Source organism: Paramormyrops kingsleyae, chromosome 12 (assembly GCF_048594095.1).
Source record: "Paramormyrops kingsleyae isolate MSU_618 chromosome 12, PKINGS_0.4, whole genome shotgun sequence".
NCBI lineage: Eukaryota > Metazoa > Chordata > Actinopteri > Osteoglossiformes > Mormyridae > Paramormyrops > Paramormyrops kingsleyae.
Window position 1 is genome coordinate 10,501,844 of NC_132808.1, and position 14,151 is coordinate 10,515,994.

Below are 14,151 nucleotides of genomic sequence, written 5' to 3' on the forward strand. Positions count from 1 at the left end.
TTATTCTCTTAGAATTATTTTTATTACTCTTGGCCAGTTAAGCTTTTCACACTTGAATTTACAAGTTTCACAAAATATTAAGGCCTTAAAATTACTGTAATTAAATATCACACAAGTGTAAAGAATACCTAGCAATAAACAGGATTTAACAATATATTACCTAGATTTTTCAGAATGACCGGAAGCAGCAGCTAAGAAACATAGTGGATCAACGGGTCCAAAGAAATTAAAAGGCATACGTACATATCCCCACATTTAACTGAGGTATCTCACTAATTAATCTCAATGTAAGACTGTATCCTACATCCACCAAATGTGACACCTTCCTGCATAATTGAGCCAAATGTGAAAACATGCCTACTCCTTGTGCAGCAGTTGAAATTCACAACTGAAATTCCCAGACTGTTCACCTTTCCTTAGTGTCACATCCTTGTGCAGAAACCCCCAGGACTCTGTTACCTCTGTTGTTCGAGTTCATGAGAAGTATGAGCATATAATTATTGAAAAGTGTGTTAATGAGCAATGCACAGCGACTTCTATGCTCAAAATAAATGTGCAGTGTGGCAAGGCAGTCTCTTAAATGGGGCCACAAATGGTTGGTCCTTCCTGCAGGTCACTGTAAAGCATTGCCACTGTATGAGGAGCGTGGTCCTGTGGGCACCGCCACTGTTTGAGCTGCTTAAGTGAAGTCATAGCCTGGAATACTCGAGGAACCAATTATCGGACAGAATCAATGCAGACCACTGTGATGTCATCTTTGGCAAAGCAGCCACTGTATCGATTCCACACAGCTTTGCATAAGTATTCATTTCTGTATAGTCCTACAGTAAAGAAGTGCTTACACGTTTTTACAGCTACACATTGCATTATAAATAGTAGTGAAAAAGACACTCACACCCATGACATGAGCTATTTGTGAAATGCATGCGGAATTACCAGGAGTCACATGTAGTTTCCCACACATCAAAGTGTTCCCCACGACAAGCGCGTGCACTATTCTGTCCTGGCCGACAAGAATGGGTTAAAGAAAAAGTTAAAGGCAAATCTGAAGGCATTGTGGGCCGTGGCCCGCCAGTCCGGCTCGATCTTATACTGCTTGCCCACAGGGATCAGTGGTGAAGCACAGTTGAGGCAGTGGATGGCCTTGAGCTCAAACACGGGCCATTTGCTTCCCAAGCGACCCTCGAGCACAGTGCTGAACTCCACGATACTACCCATCCCTAGGTTCAGCAGGACATGCTTGAACTCATTGCTGGCCCTGAGTACGATATCTTTTGTGGCATCGTCATCTTCCAACGTGCCGTTCCGGCCCTTCTTGTCCAACGGCATGCCCATTGTCACCTCGAACTTGTAGCGGTCGAAGCGTTTGATGTGACATTCGTGCTTGGCCAGATACTTCAGTCGACATAGCTCCTCTTCGTGGAGCGTGACATTCTGCGGGTCACACTTGGGATAGGCCTCACCATACAAGCAGCGCATCCAGTCTCCCAAAAAGACCGGCAACAGGTTGATGACTGACTGAGGGCCATTCTCAATGTCCGTCACCCGCACATACTTAAAGCGGCCCGTCCAGGTGACACGGTGGCCCTCCAGGTGACTGCAGAGGATCTGTATCTTGGCCATATTGGAATCCTTCCAGGCCCGTGGACCACATAAGAAGCTGTATTGCTGCCAGGTCAGTGTAGAGTTGTACACCTTCATGCCCTCCGAACGATAGACGTACATCCAGGTGAAGAGGAAGACTGCTGAGATCCAGACCAAAATGAGTTTGACCACACTGCTCTTGGACAGGGACTTGATGATGTCCAGCAGGGAGAGGCTGAAGCGGGTCCATAGTCGCAGAACGACTGGGATAGCACACACCACCACGGTGACGATCATCTTGGTTAGCTCCAGAGCTAAGAACCACTTGAACATCTGAATAAGCAGCATGATAGTTAAACCCAGGGTGAGAATGGGGAGTGCAAATAAAAACAAGAAGTAGCCCACGCAGCTGCGGATCAGCCCGATGGTGGTGGAGTTCTGGAGGAGGACCATGGAGAACTCCCACCACATGAAGCACACCAGGTAGGGCACTAGGAAGCAGTAGATGCCCCGGAATCCACGAAGCCGGGCCATCCTGAACAGCAGATAGAAAAGGTACATGTACAGCAGGCAGGGAATGCTCATCTTCAGGACTACAAAGTCGCCCAGCGGCACCACCATGAAGGTCTTTCCCAGGAAGCGCAGGAAGGACATGTTCTCTGGCAGGAAGTTGGTCATGTCACACACGGATGATGCCATCTCAACAAGGAGTGCCGGCCGGGCAAATGACTCTGCTGACGAATGTAGGCTCATGTAGCTGGTGACGGTGAAGAAGATTGCCACGGTGGCCAGCTCAGAACATGGGATCCAGGCCTTATCACTCACAGGAAAAGAGAAGATAACAAAGAAGACCGACAGAAAGAAGTATAGATAAGGTTCCAGATGGTTCCAGTCAAAGTTAGACTCAGCCTGCTCCACATCTATGTTGGGCTCAAAGCGTGTTAGTAAGGTGGTGAGGGCACGGAAGTTCTCCCAAGCCTTGCTGTTCTGGAATACTCGCAGGGTGCAGATCACCATGGAGACAAAAGAAAGGTAAAAGATGACCAGGGGGATGATAAAGGCGAAGAATTCAATGGTGAGGTTGCTGATGATGAAGAAGAAGATGAGCGCATTCACATGATGGGTGGGGATGATGGCACTGAGCCATTGCATCCCTGCTCTTGACGCCCAGTCAATCAGATGTTCCTTGATCTCAATAATTGCGTGAAGCGGGTACTTAAGGATCTGAAAAGGATCACAAAGTGACAAAATGTCAGATTTCGAATCTTGTTGCAGGTGAAATATTTGTGATAATTGTATTTGCTAATATTATTATTTAATGCTAAACACTTCTGCCTTTCATGCTGAAACATTTCACCACACTCTTTGTAAACTTAGACCACATTAAGGCCAATGTGAATACATTTACATAGTACTGTCCAAGCCAACACAAACATATTTGTGTAGTACTGTCCAAGTCAACATAAGTGTATTTGTGTAGTACTGTTCAAACCAACAGGAGTACCTTTGTGTAGTACTGTCCAAGCCAACATAAACATATTTCTATAGTATTGTCTAAGCTAACATGAGTATATTTGTATAGTATTTCCTAGGCCAACTCCTCACTTTCAGAGCTCATGGGTTCTACTGTTATCTATGTCCAGTCCTATTATCACCAAATGGGAGTCTCCTTTAAAACAGGCCTAGTTAAGACAGTCACATACTGTAAAGACAGCGGCATTTATTTCCTCTGTATTGAATAAGTGCCCAGTGGCAGCTGTTTGTGGTATCAGAATTATATTAGGGCACTAAATGTGTGGTTTTCAAACTGTTAAATATCTAGCATGAACCAGACCATAAAGCTATAATTAAGTACAGAGGCTTAACTGGGTCAAACACCAGGAACCCAGGCGATTGCGGTAGCAGGTTGTGTGGCTGGTAGCGCAGCATACCTTGCGATTCAGGGGCAGGTTGTCTGGGTTTTTCTCCAGGGCCTCATCATCATCGTCGTCGTCGGTGCTCACACCTTCCATTACCAAAGGCGGGATGATGCCCTGAGCGTATTTTTTGGTGACTTCCACGAAATCGTCCAAACCCACATATTCGTTAGCTGCGAGGGCACAAAATAACCAGCAGATCGTTACACTATTCTAATGAAGCTTTTAAAAATATTAGCTAGTAAATGCTGAGAAACTGACAGCTGCAGACCTTAAGATCAGGAGTATCCCTACTTTCAACTGATAAAATGATGCATTCTATTAGAAACATACTATGCCATGCAGATAAGTAGAAACCTGATGTTCAGATCTCTTGTGGCCACATCATTCTGCATTCAATTGGTTTAAAATAACATGATTTTCCTTATAAACAGAATTACAAATTGAGGTTCACAGGAATGAGCTGCAGGTAAAAGTGTTCAGTGAGCACTGCTTGTGAATGAATAATTATCACTTCACATTATGTCCCCATAAGGATAGGTAAACCCGCTCGTACACACACATACACACACACACACAAACAACCGAATCCTTACCAGAACTCTCACTGCTGACCAGTCTCTCCAGCACCCGCCTCTGCTTCTGCACAGAGCTGGGGACCGGGCCTGGTGTGGCAACACCATCTGTGGAGGTGACACATTCAACATTTTAATCCAGAATGATCTGCAGCTAGACAGCTTCTCACAACACCCTTCACAGGACACTGACGATTCCACACCAGATGCTTTACCATGGTCGGAGTTGACCTGGCCAACGTTCTCCAACATCTCAGATATGGCTACCTTCTTCTTCTTCTCGGGGTTCAGCTTCCAGTACATCAGCAAGGCAGCCTTCCTCACGGCTTGCTCAAACCTACTCTCAGTGGCGAGCTTCTTGACTTCCTCCTCATTCTCTGAGGTTATACCTGCAGGATGTGTGCAAGGTATCATGCATTGTCTCTCCTATCTACTGCTAAGCTCATATTTTACACAAAGAGACCTCAACAGTGATGCTCTGCTATACGCATCATGTGCTTTTCAGAGCAGGCAGAGTAGCTCAGATTCTAATGCAGTAGATTTACCATGTCTCACATGGCCAACTCCAGTATGCTTTAGTAAAACAGGGACAGGATTAAAGGATTAAAAAGAACATGCACAGTGTAATGAACGGTGAAACTACAGGATGATGAGGGAGACTACATTTCCCAGGATCCTTATCCAGACCCCACCCACCTTTCCGCTCAGCCAGGCACTGTTTCAGGAGCTTGACGGCTTCTTTGCGGCCATTTTTGGCAGCCTGGACCAGCCAGCCTACTGCATTGCATTGGTTCAGCTCCTCATCCCTCTGCTCTGCCAGCTTAAGGTAATACTTCCCCATCTGCAATCACACACACGGTGGGCACGCCAGGACTTGGCCATTAATGATGCTCAGTTATAACATACAGGTTCTATAGATTCAAACACACATGCAAACAATGCAGACTCAGCCTCGACGGCAGTTGTTCCACATGTCAAACCAGAGACGATGACTATTGTTTGATGTAAATTCTCATTTAACAGGACACAGAGCCAAGACATATTTCACTGGCATCCTGATGATTACCTAACACTGGGAGAAAGCTGCACAAAACAGTAATATGACAGTGAGGACCCTATAAAAATACAGCATTAAGAGGAAACAGTTTATACTCCGGAGACAACACAGCTAATAACAAAGGTCCTTTTAGGTGTTCTAAGAAGGTCGAGGCTGTTGATTTTGTCTGTTCAAGACATGACACCACAGTGCCATAGCGGAAGAGCTAGAAATTCAAAACTATCACTGGGGCTTTTCTGTAGGTTATCATCCCGGGGGTGGCTGTGACCCCATAATGAATGTATTCCTGTCTAAACCAGTAACCCATCTGAGCCCCATGTAATTCTAAAATGTTTACAGATATTACAGTTGAAAGGTTTTGCAGAGCAGGCTTGGTGATCATGTCTTACTCTCTGTGTTACACTGATGTTTCCTAAACATCTGCGACGGCACAAGGAAAGAACTGGAGGAATTTGTGCAGTGCAGTTAGCAAACTAATAAAACTGCAAAGAGCAATCAAGAGACTGACCTCGGTTTGGGCTTTGGGGTCTCCATCCTTAGCCCTGTCCTCCAACTCCTCAGGGCTGATCTCCTCTGCTGCATTGGCCTCTACACACACAAACACATGCACACATTCAGCTGCTTATCCATTTCCCTATGAAATCAATGGACATGTCAACTGGATTGCTCAACAAGACCTTTGCTAAAGTTTGTTCATCACTGCCAACCTTCAGACTGAGGGCCCATGTCCTACTACTCTGCTACACGCTGTATAACTTCAAACCATAAGATTTCATCAATGGCAATTAACAGGCACCTCATATGAGGAGTACTAACAAGGCCCAAGAGCTAAACATTTAACTTCTCTTTAAACAGATAACAGGATTCTTTGGTACCAGAAAAATACCATGGAAATAGAAACCTGTACTTAACTCCTGTTTACTCCTGTTTGCTTGAGGCCAGGCAAGACAACTTAGGCACACATTTCCTCACAAGTGCAGGGATTCACAAATGCTCTTGAAAGGGCAGAGGGCTGTGTAAGCAGGGGAGCTGCTGTCTCTGGGTCTGATGGTGGGAGGTAATGTTCCACACATCACAGCTCAATCGTTGCCTTGTTCTGAGCTGTGGGGGGCTCGATCAATAGAGAAACAGAGACGGCAGAGTGGAGTTTAACCACAGACTGGGACACATAGCCAAAGGCTTGCTATGTCTGTAAAGGTTTTTGTACGTCTCATGTGTACATCCTTACTTCATCATTCATTCCTCCTGACTGAGCCCCAGCAGAACCATGTGTGACCACACCTGTATTACAGACTACCTGGTAGCTTCTTTTTAAGCTTTTGATTCAGTGTAATAAAAATTATTTTTATGTAAATTCATACAAAAATATATGTAAACGATATAAAAAATAACTGAGCTCTCTAGGAAGATAGAACTGTACAAATTTAAACTGCAGGTTGCAGAGATGTACTGTTGTGTTACAGATGGGGTTACAGTATATCCCCAGACAGGCCAAATCGTCTTTGTTGGTTTATCCGTCTGAATCTCAGCTGGTGCAACAGGGGAAAGACACCAATATCAACACCTCTGGCTGGTAATCTCACTCTGTCATGCAAGGCCGGCATCTCCGAAAGACCGACCAATAGCTTGATGGGAAAAGAAATTGACGGTACACACTAGCCGCCCTGCCAGCAAACACTCCTAGAAATAAATCCTTATTTTAATCCTACCACTCAATAATGCCCCAGGGGAAAATGAAAAGCTATATTCTTCCCTGCAAACAAGGACAGGTCTCACAGGAAGCTTAAAAGCACTGCGATTGATTTTCACATTTTTCCTTTTGAAATGGGGAAAAAAAAACCACACCAGTGTATCCACAAAGGACAAAGTATGTGCACTTTGTACTTGGGCAGAATTACAAACCAATGCCAAGTTCATAAATCAAACTAGCATATTTTTATCATGTCAGGTTGGGATTTACAATTTCTGTTTTGATTGATTGGCATATAAAAATTGCATGACTGTGGCTCAGTTATAACGGAAAAGAATCGGTTTACATTTAAAAATAGCCCTCGGCACTGTTCTCTTGCATTTAGTAAACAGACTTTATGTCACCAAGCCAAATGTGACATAAATCTAGTAAAGCCAAAACTGTTTAGTTCAGCACAACACAATGTACTAAAACAAACAACGACTGAGGACATGCTACAAAATGTGGGAAGTGACATATTTTCTGGAACAGATCTTTGCTGACAAGCTAAATTTGAAACTGAAGATACCAGAGTAAACAATGTGGTGGTTTAAAGTAACACATCAAGTTAAACTGGGGTACCTTAAATCAGACAAGTTATCCAGCTAAGCAAGAAATCCTGCTTCGTGATACCGGCCCCAAGTCAGAGGAATTCACTGTTTCCGCTGGTAACATTTCTTTGTAGACTACCAAAAACTTTGCCGCCACGGCACAAAAAAAAAAAACTTTTCCAACCAATCAATTATCTAATCCATGGCCTTTGTGACTCGGCAGGGTAGCCCGATTCCGCCCCCCCATGCACACCTTATGGAACTCAGCTGGTTAGCGGCACTAATTATAGCGGCTATATTACATTGTCATTTAGCAGATGCTCTTATGAAGCTGTAACAAAATTAGCTTACTTAGGTATTTTCCAAGGAAAAGAAAAACAGACGAGGTAGGTAAACAGAGCAGGTACTCAGATGGCGGCGACGATGCATCTCTCTCCTCACTGCCTTATTCCTCACCCACACACTGAATCCTGCGTGTAAATCACTATTTTACTGTTATGTTGTCATGTGAGAATGGGAGAAAAACAGTTCAGTCTACCTGTTAATCTCCTAGCAAACTAATTACATTAGCAGTAATTAATGGAATTAGCATTCCATCGTGAATGCTAAACCGTATCAGATTACCGTTTTCAATTAGGGCAGCGGGGGAGGGGGGGTGGTCTTCTCCCCTTTATTCACTACATTGATATCAGACGGAAGTACACGACACCCATTACTTTACTGCGTGCAGTGTAGTTAGGCTGAGTCACATACACAGTTAGGCTGTGTGCAGTGCAGTTAGGCTGAGTCACATACACAGTTAGGCTTTGTGCAGTGCAGTTAGGCTGAGTCACATACACAGTTAGGCTTTGTGCAGTGCAGTTAGGCTGAGTCACATACACAGTTAGGCTTTGTGCAGTGCAGTTAGGCTGAGTCACATACACAGTTAGGCTGTCGTCACATTGTTATGTACAACACCCCCCCCATCCCCATCCCCCACAATGCCCCCATGCCAAATCTCTTGATCTATAAGGAAACACTTGGAATTGTATATTTTTTCAGATTTAACAGGTAACTCATCAGCTGCATCAGAAGCACCGCAGGCATCCCCTGAAGCACAGCTCAGGCCCCCTTCTCAGGAACACTCTCAGGCGACGTCAGCATCGTCTTAAAGCACTAAAATAACTCCCAGCTGCTCTTCTGTAATATGTGGACCAGGCAGACTGCAGATACTCCTTTTTCCCGCCTCTCATTCACATGCATTATAAATAGTTGTTTTTCAGTTCCTCGCGCCCCAGCAGTCACCGTTACCATTTTCTTATTTTTGGCTGTTTTCATTTTCCCCCACTCACGCCAAAAACAGTAGCTCCTTGCCTTCTTTCGACAATCCCATCCCAGCCCTGGCTGGTGAGAAAGCCCTCCGCATGACCTTGGGGGGGGGGGGGGGGGGTGCTTATATATCACTTATATATCACTAAGTGTCTGTTGGGACAGGGAGACCAGGACTTTTTTAACATGGGTTCAAATGTAGGGGAGGCTAAAACACAATAGAATCGTAGAAAAGAGCAAAGCAGTTGTCTTGCAGACTGCGGCAAATTTTGAAATGTGGAACCGGAAACAGGATGGGGGCACAGATGAAAACACAGACTGGATTTCGGAAGAGACTGCAGCAGATGAACATGACGGACTGTAACGGTGGAACAAATAAGACAGCAAAGGCTGCATTTTAGCGGCTCACATATTTTAACACTCACTTCTATTTTCCTAGCTGTGCTTTACACAACTTAGCAGTTAAGGAACTAAGATATTTACGTCAGGGATGCAGGGTTGTATTTTAAGCACAACTGCACTCCTAAGCTGGACGAGAAACCCTTCTGACTTGGACTGCACAAGTAAATATGGCAAACTGCTTTTGATAAGAGCATCTGCTATGTAAAGAATATTTAAAAAAAAAAAAAAAAGATGAATGTGAGGAAATCAGGTGCCACAGACTGGCACGGCCTGACAGCAGAAGACCAGATGTTTATCCAGTTTCCAATCTGTAGGCAGGCAGGTGGCCGACGCTCGGCTTACAGTGGCCACGACGCCGATGGGTGTGATGGGCGATGTGGCTGGAGAAGGTGCTTAAATAACCAGTATGATGGCAAACTTACAAACGACACTTAGCAGCAGGGTGAGCGACCAGGACGGCCGCCCTCACGCACGTCCTGCCTGGTACAAGTGACAGTAGGCAGACCAGCTCCTCAGACAAGAGCAGGGGGATTTTTATAGCAGGTACAGCACTAAATTTAAACCGAAAAGCCTGACTAAGAGCCAGAGCCGAGTGCGTTTTTATGGCATATATTTGCCTTGTTATTTACAGGCTTGGAAAGTTGGCCACTCTCCGGAGTGACTGCGTAGAACATAATGATAGTACCGTCACTGAACCAGAGGGATGCACAACAGCCTGGGTGTGAGAGAAAAAATCCACTCGGATCATGGTTATTTTTACAAGTGCCCAATGAATGGGGCGGCAATCAAAGCCCTTCTAAATATAAGCACTCCAAGGCTGCTATAGAGACAGAGACGGGGCAATGGAGAGCAGGAGGTGCCCACTGCAGCAGCTCCCTGGTCCATGCCAGCCACAGTAAGGGCACATTGCCCCCATCCCCGGGGCCTTAAAGTCCTCACTCATGGTGTTATTTTCTGAAAAGCAGGGGGGGGGCACGTCTCTTTCCCCTGCACCAGTCTAAATCCACTTAGCCTGTCAGCCCTGTTTCCCATAAAATACTCTGTACAAAGACTTACATCCAAACACTGCACCCAAACTGATTAAACTAACAACCATTTTAGCACTTATTAGCAGCTGGTAAAATAAATAAAGACCAGCACTGTGTGAAGGTTGTCAGGATTGGGGTTAATATCCAGTGAATTAATGGGTACAAATGGGGATTATCTGTCTGCTTGTCTCTCGTGTTTTATGCCTAAAATTTGATAATAGGGCCATTTTTAAACATTGAACTTAATTTAAATGATAATAAATAAAAACTTTTTATTCCACAATCAGCAGCGGAAAACCAAAGCTGCCCCTATTCACAGGAGTGAGAGATGAATGCAAACATTAAATAATATTAAATAGTGTATTGTCTTTCAAAACACCCAATTAGACCCCAGAAGTTCACATAATGCAACTCCCGATTTAACAAATACAGACGTGGATAAATTTGCTGGTACCCTTCCACAAAAAAAACACAACTACGTCTGAAATAACTTGAAACTGACAAAAGTTTGATGCCATTCCCTCATTGCTTATTCCATATTTAACACAAATCAGACTTTGATTTTAATTATTAATTCAGTTGAATATTTTATATTATTAAAACAAATGAAAATGGCACGGACAAAAGAGGTGGTACCCTTAATTTATTATTTTGTGGCACCATCTTCTCTTCTTCATCACTACAACCAAGCGATCTCTGTAAATCTGCATTCGCCGGCAGGGAGTCTGGCCCACTCTTCCTGAGCAAACTGCTCAAGCTGTCTCAGGTTTGAAGGGTGGCGTCTCCACACTGCAATTTTCAGATCTTTCCATAGATGTTCAATAGGATTATGATCTGGGCTCATGGAGGGCCATTTACGAATAGTCCAATGTTTTTTTTCTCAGCTATTCTTTTTCATTTACCTTTATTTAACCAGGCAAGACAGATTAAGAACAAGTTTCTTATTTACAGCTGTGGCCTGACAAAAGGCAGAGCCTTTTGAGAGACATAAGGGGACTTATACAAAAAAAAAAAAACAAGTGCTTGAGTATGTTTTGGGTCATTATCCTGCTGGAGGACCCATGACCTGCGACTGAGGCTGAGCTTCCTGACACTGGGCAGTATGTTTCACTCCAGGATGCCTTGGTAGTGTTGAGTCTTCATTGTGTCCTGCACAGATTCAAGGTTCCCTGTGCCAGATGCAGCAAAGCAGCCCCAAAACAAAATCGAGCCCCTCCATGTTTCACAGTAGGTATGATGTTCTCTTCTTTTTTCTTCTGTAAACAGAGCTGGTGTGACTGGCCAAAAAGCTCCGGTTTTGCCTCATCAGTCCAAAGGACATTCTCCCAGAAACTTTAGGGCTTGTCAACATGCATTTTGGTGAATTCCACTCTGGCTTTTTATGTTTTTCTGTCCATAGTGGAGCCCTCCTGGGTCTTCTTCCATGGAGCCCATTATTGTTCAAAATGCAACGGATAGAGTGACCAAAAAGTGAGGTACCTTGACCTTAGAGCTCAGCTTGAATGGTTTAGGATGGTTTCCTTGGCTCTTTATCTACTATCAGCACTATCCTTCTGATCAACCTGGGGTTGCATTTCCTCTTGTGTTCACATCCTGGGAGGTTGGCTACAGTCCCAATATTATTTTTTAATAATATTGACCCTGTGGTCACAGGAACATGAAGCTGCTTGGAGATGGTCTTATAGCCTTTCCCTTTAACATGGTTACCCACAATCCTCTTCCTGAGCTCCTCAGACAGCTCTCTCCCCTGCTTTCTCTGGTCCATGTTCAGTGTGGTGCACACAATGATACCAAACAACACAGTAGCATGATCTTTCCTTTTAAACAGGCTGAATGACTGATGAATAGCTTGAAGGCACCTGCGATACTAATTAAGGTTAAACACTTAGTTTGAAACATAACTATAATGCAAGGATAAATAGTCTCTTTAGGGGTTCCAACAAATCTGTCCATACTATTTTAGCATATCTTTGTAAAATAAACAACAAATAATTTCTTTTCACAATTTGATTGGTTTACTCTGTCACATGCTAAAGGCATGCAGGTATACGTTAGACAATTGCTTTTAAATTGAATCACTTTTCAGGAGAAATTAAGCATTGTTTCAATGATCTGTAAGGGTAGCAACAAATTTGTCCACGTCTGTATCTATACAAATGTTGGGATCTACAGCAGCCAATCACAACAGGCACAGATGGTGCATCTCTATTTTTCAGGGAACATCTTTAAGTACCAGAGAGCTCAGTGTTTGACCAAGTCACCCTTCAGAAAAAAAGTCAGCCCTGCTAATTGCCCTTATGTTTTACAAATAACCATTGAGTAAGCATTACACCTTTCCCTGGGCTCTCTCCAAAATAGTGGTAAGAGCTCCCCGGACCCTATAACAGCAAGAACCAAATCCAGACAAATCCAGAGGCAAGGGATGTCAGACATAATGGGGGGGGGGTTATTTTCGGCACCACCAGACTGGCGGACAGCAGGCCTGCCTCAATCTCCCCACCCGGCATTCCGAAGATTCTTGGCAGAGCGGCTCAGCATAGTGACAGTCTCTCTTCAGGCCTTCTAAGTAATTGTTTACCCAGTATGCTTCTAGTTACTGGTGTCCAGTTTCTCTTCAAACCCATGGAGGAAGGAGGTGTGGGATCAGAGGCTTCTCATCGGCTTAGTGGGCATTCCAAACTTCCAGCATTTGTCTGAAGCAACGTGAAAAGAGGTAACCACATGCTTGCAAAGATGTGAACTGCTGGATTCTCCAACCATCATGAGAGCCTGCCATTCAGCTCCATGAGGGAATGGATCACGAGCCCCGCCTCCCAAAGGCTACCGTGTTCACAATCGGTCAAGCAAGATGGGCAGCCAGTCAAATGCCAAAAAATTCCAGTCCCGGGTGGACAGCCACCTTAACAAAGATACGAAGACCAAAACACTTCAGGAAACACTGACCTACAGATGCTGTGTGGTTTGCTTTGGACTGAAGCTTCTGAGAAACGCCGCCCCAGTAAGAGAGAACCTAGCGACATTATACAGTACTGTGCCATCGGAGAGGTTATCAATCACGCGTCCCATGCGGATGGACGCCACTCACCAGCCTCGGACTGTAGTGTGTGACGCGGCGAGCTGAACGACCCAGTAGCTGCGGTCCTCCGATCCTCCGGCAGCGATGGGGACGGTCGGGTGACGCCAGTGGCAGCGTTCAGCTGGGAACGGCCTAAGTGGGTTGCAGGCCGGACGGACTGGTGCTGGGGGCGCGCAGGGGGCACAGTGACCGAGGGAGACATGGGGGAGGCCAGAGGGGTCATGTGACCAGGGGTAGGAGAGGCAACAGGTGGGACGGGACAGGTCCCAGTTTGGCTGCCAGGGGGAGAAGGACAAGGGGATGCTAGGGTGGACCCTGGGGGCAGACAGGGAGGAGTGGGGGCAGGTGTGGTGGGAGGGGTGCCTGATGGGGGAGGACAGAGGTCCATCTCTCCTGAGTTAGGAAGAAAGGGTAAAATAAAACACATAACATACCCAGTAAAACCACTCTATCTGTCTCATATTTCTTTCCAATACAGTTATGCTACATTATACCTTAGCTGTACTACAAATTCATGGGGTAAAGGCCTTTTTCTACAGTACATCACGCGTGTTAGTACAGAAACCTCAGACAATAATCACAATATCCTGGTAAACATCTAAAGTTTTTTTACAAAGTACAAAAAACAAATATATATATTTTAGAATATTTTTTTTATAAATATTTCTGCATTAAGTTTGACAGTTGCGCTATTTTGGCAATATATTAGTAGAGCTAATAAGGCCATTTTAAATGCCACCAAACTCAGTCGAAAAAGAAATTCGATATGAAATCCAATAAACTATATTTTTATCTGCATTGAAATAATCCATGAATTATGCCTGCAAGACGTTAAATTGCTAAATTATTTAGATGTATGTATAACCTGGATCTGACTGAATATTCTACACAGTGCCGTGCAGAGACTGTGCTCGAATAGGGGTGA

The 14,151-nt window shown here is 44.6% G+C and overlaps 1 protein-coding gene across 2 annotated transcripts in view; it reads right to left on the reverse strand.

The window, feature by feature from the left end:
- The window catches only part of wfs1b (Wolfram syndrome 1b (wolframin)), a 15,817-nt gene continuing 1,666 nt past the window's right edge, over nt 1-14,151 (reverse strand). For both annotated transcript variants that reach the window (XM_072718658.1, XM_023797270.2), the window contains exons 2-8: nt 13,236-13,619; nt 5,641-5,720; nt 4,772-4,916; nt 4,291-4,464; nt 4,097-4,183; nt 3,516-3,673; nt 1-2,808 (exon numbers count right to left, since the gene is read on the reverse strand). In XM_072718658.1, coding sequence (XP_072574759.1) covers nt 994-2,808; nt 3,516-3,673; nt 4,097-4,183; nt 4,291-4,464; nt 4,772-4,916; nt 5,641-5,720; nt 13,236-13,614 — 2,838 coding nt within the window. In that variant the 5' untranslated portion in view covers nt 13,615-13,619 and the 3' untranslated portion in view covers nt 1-993. The remainder of the gene's footprint in view (nt 2,809-3,515; nt 3,674-4,096; nt 4,184-4,290; nt 4,465-4,771; nt 4,917-5,640; nt 5,721-13,235; nt 13,620-14,151) is intronic.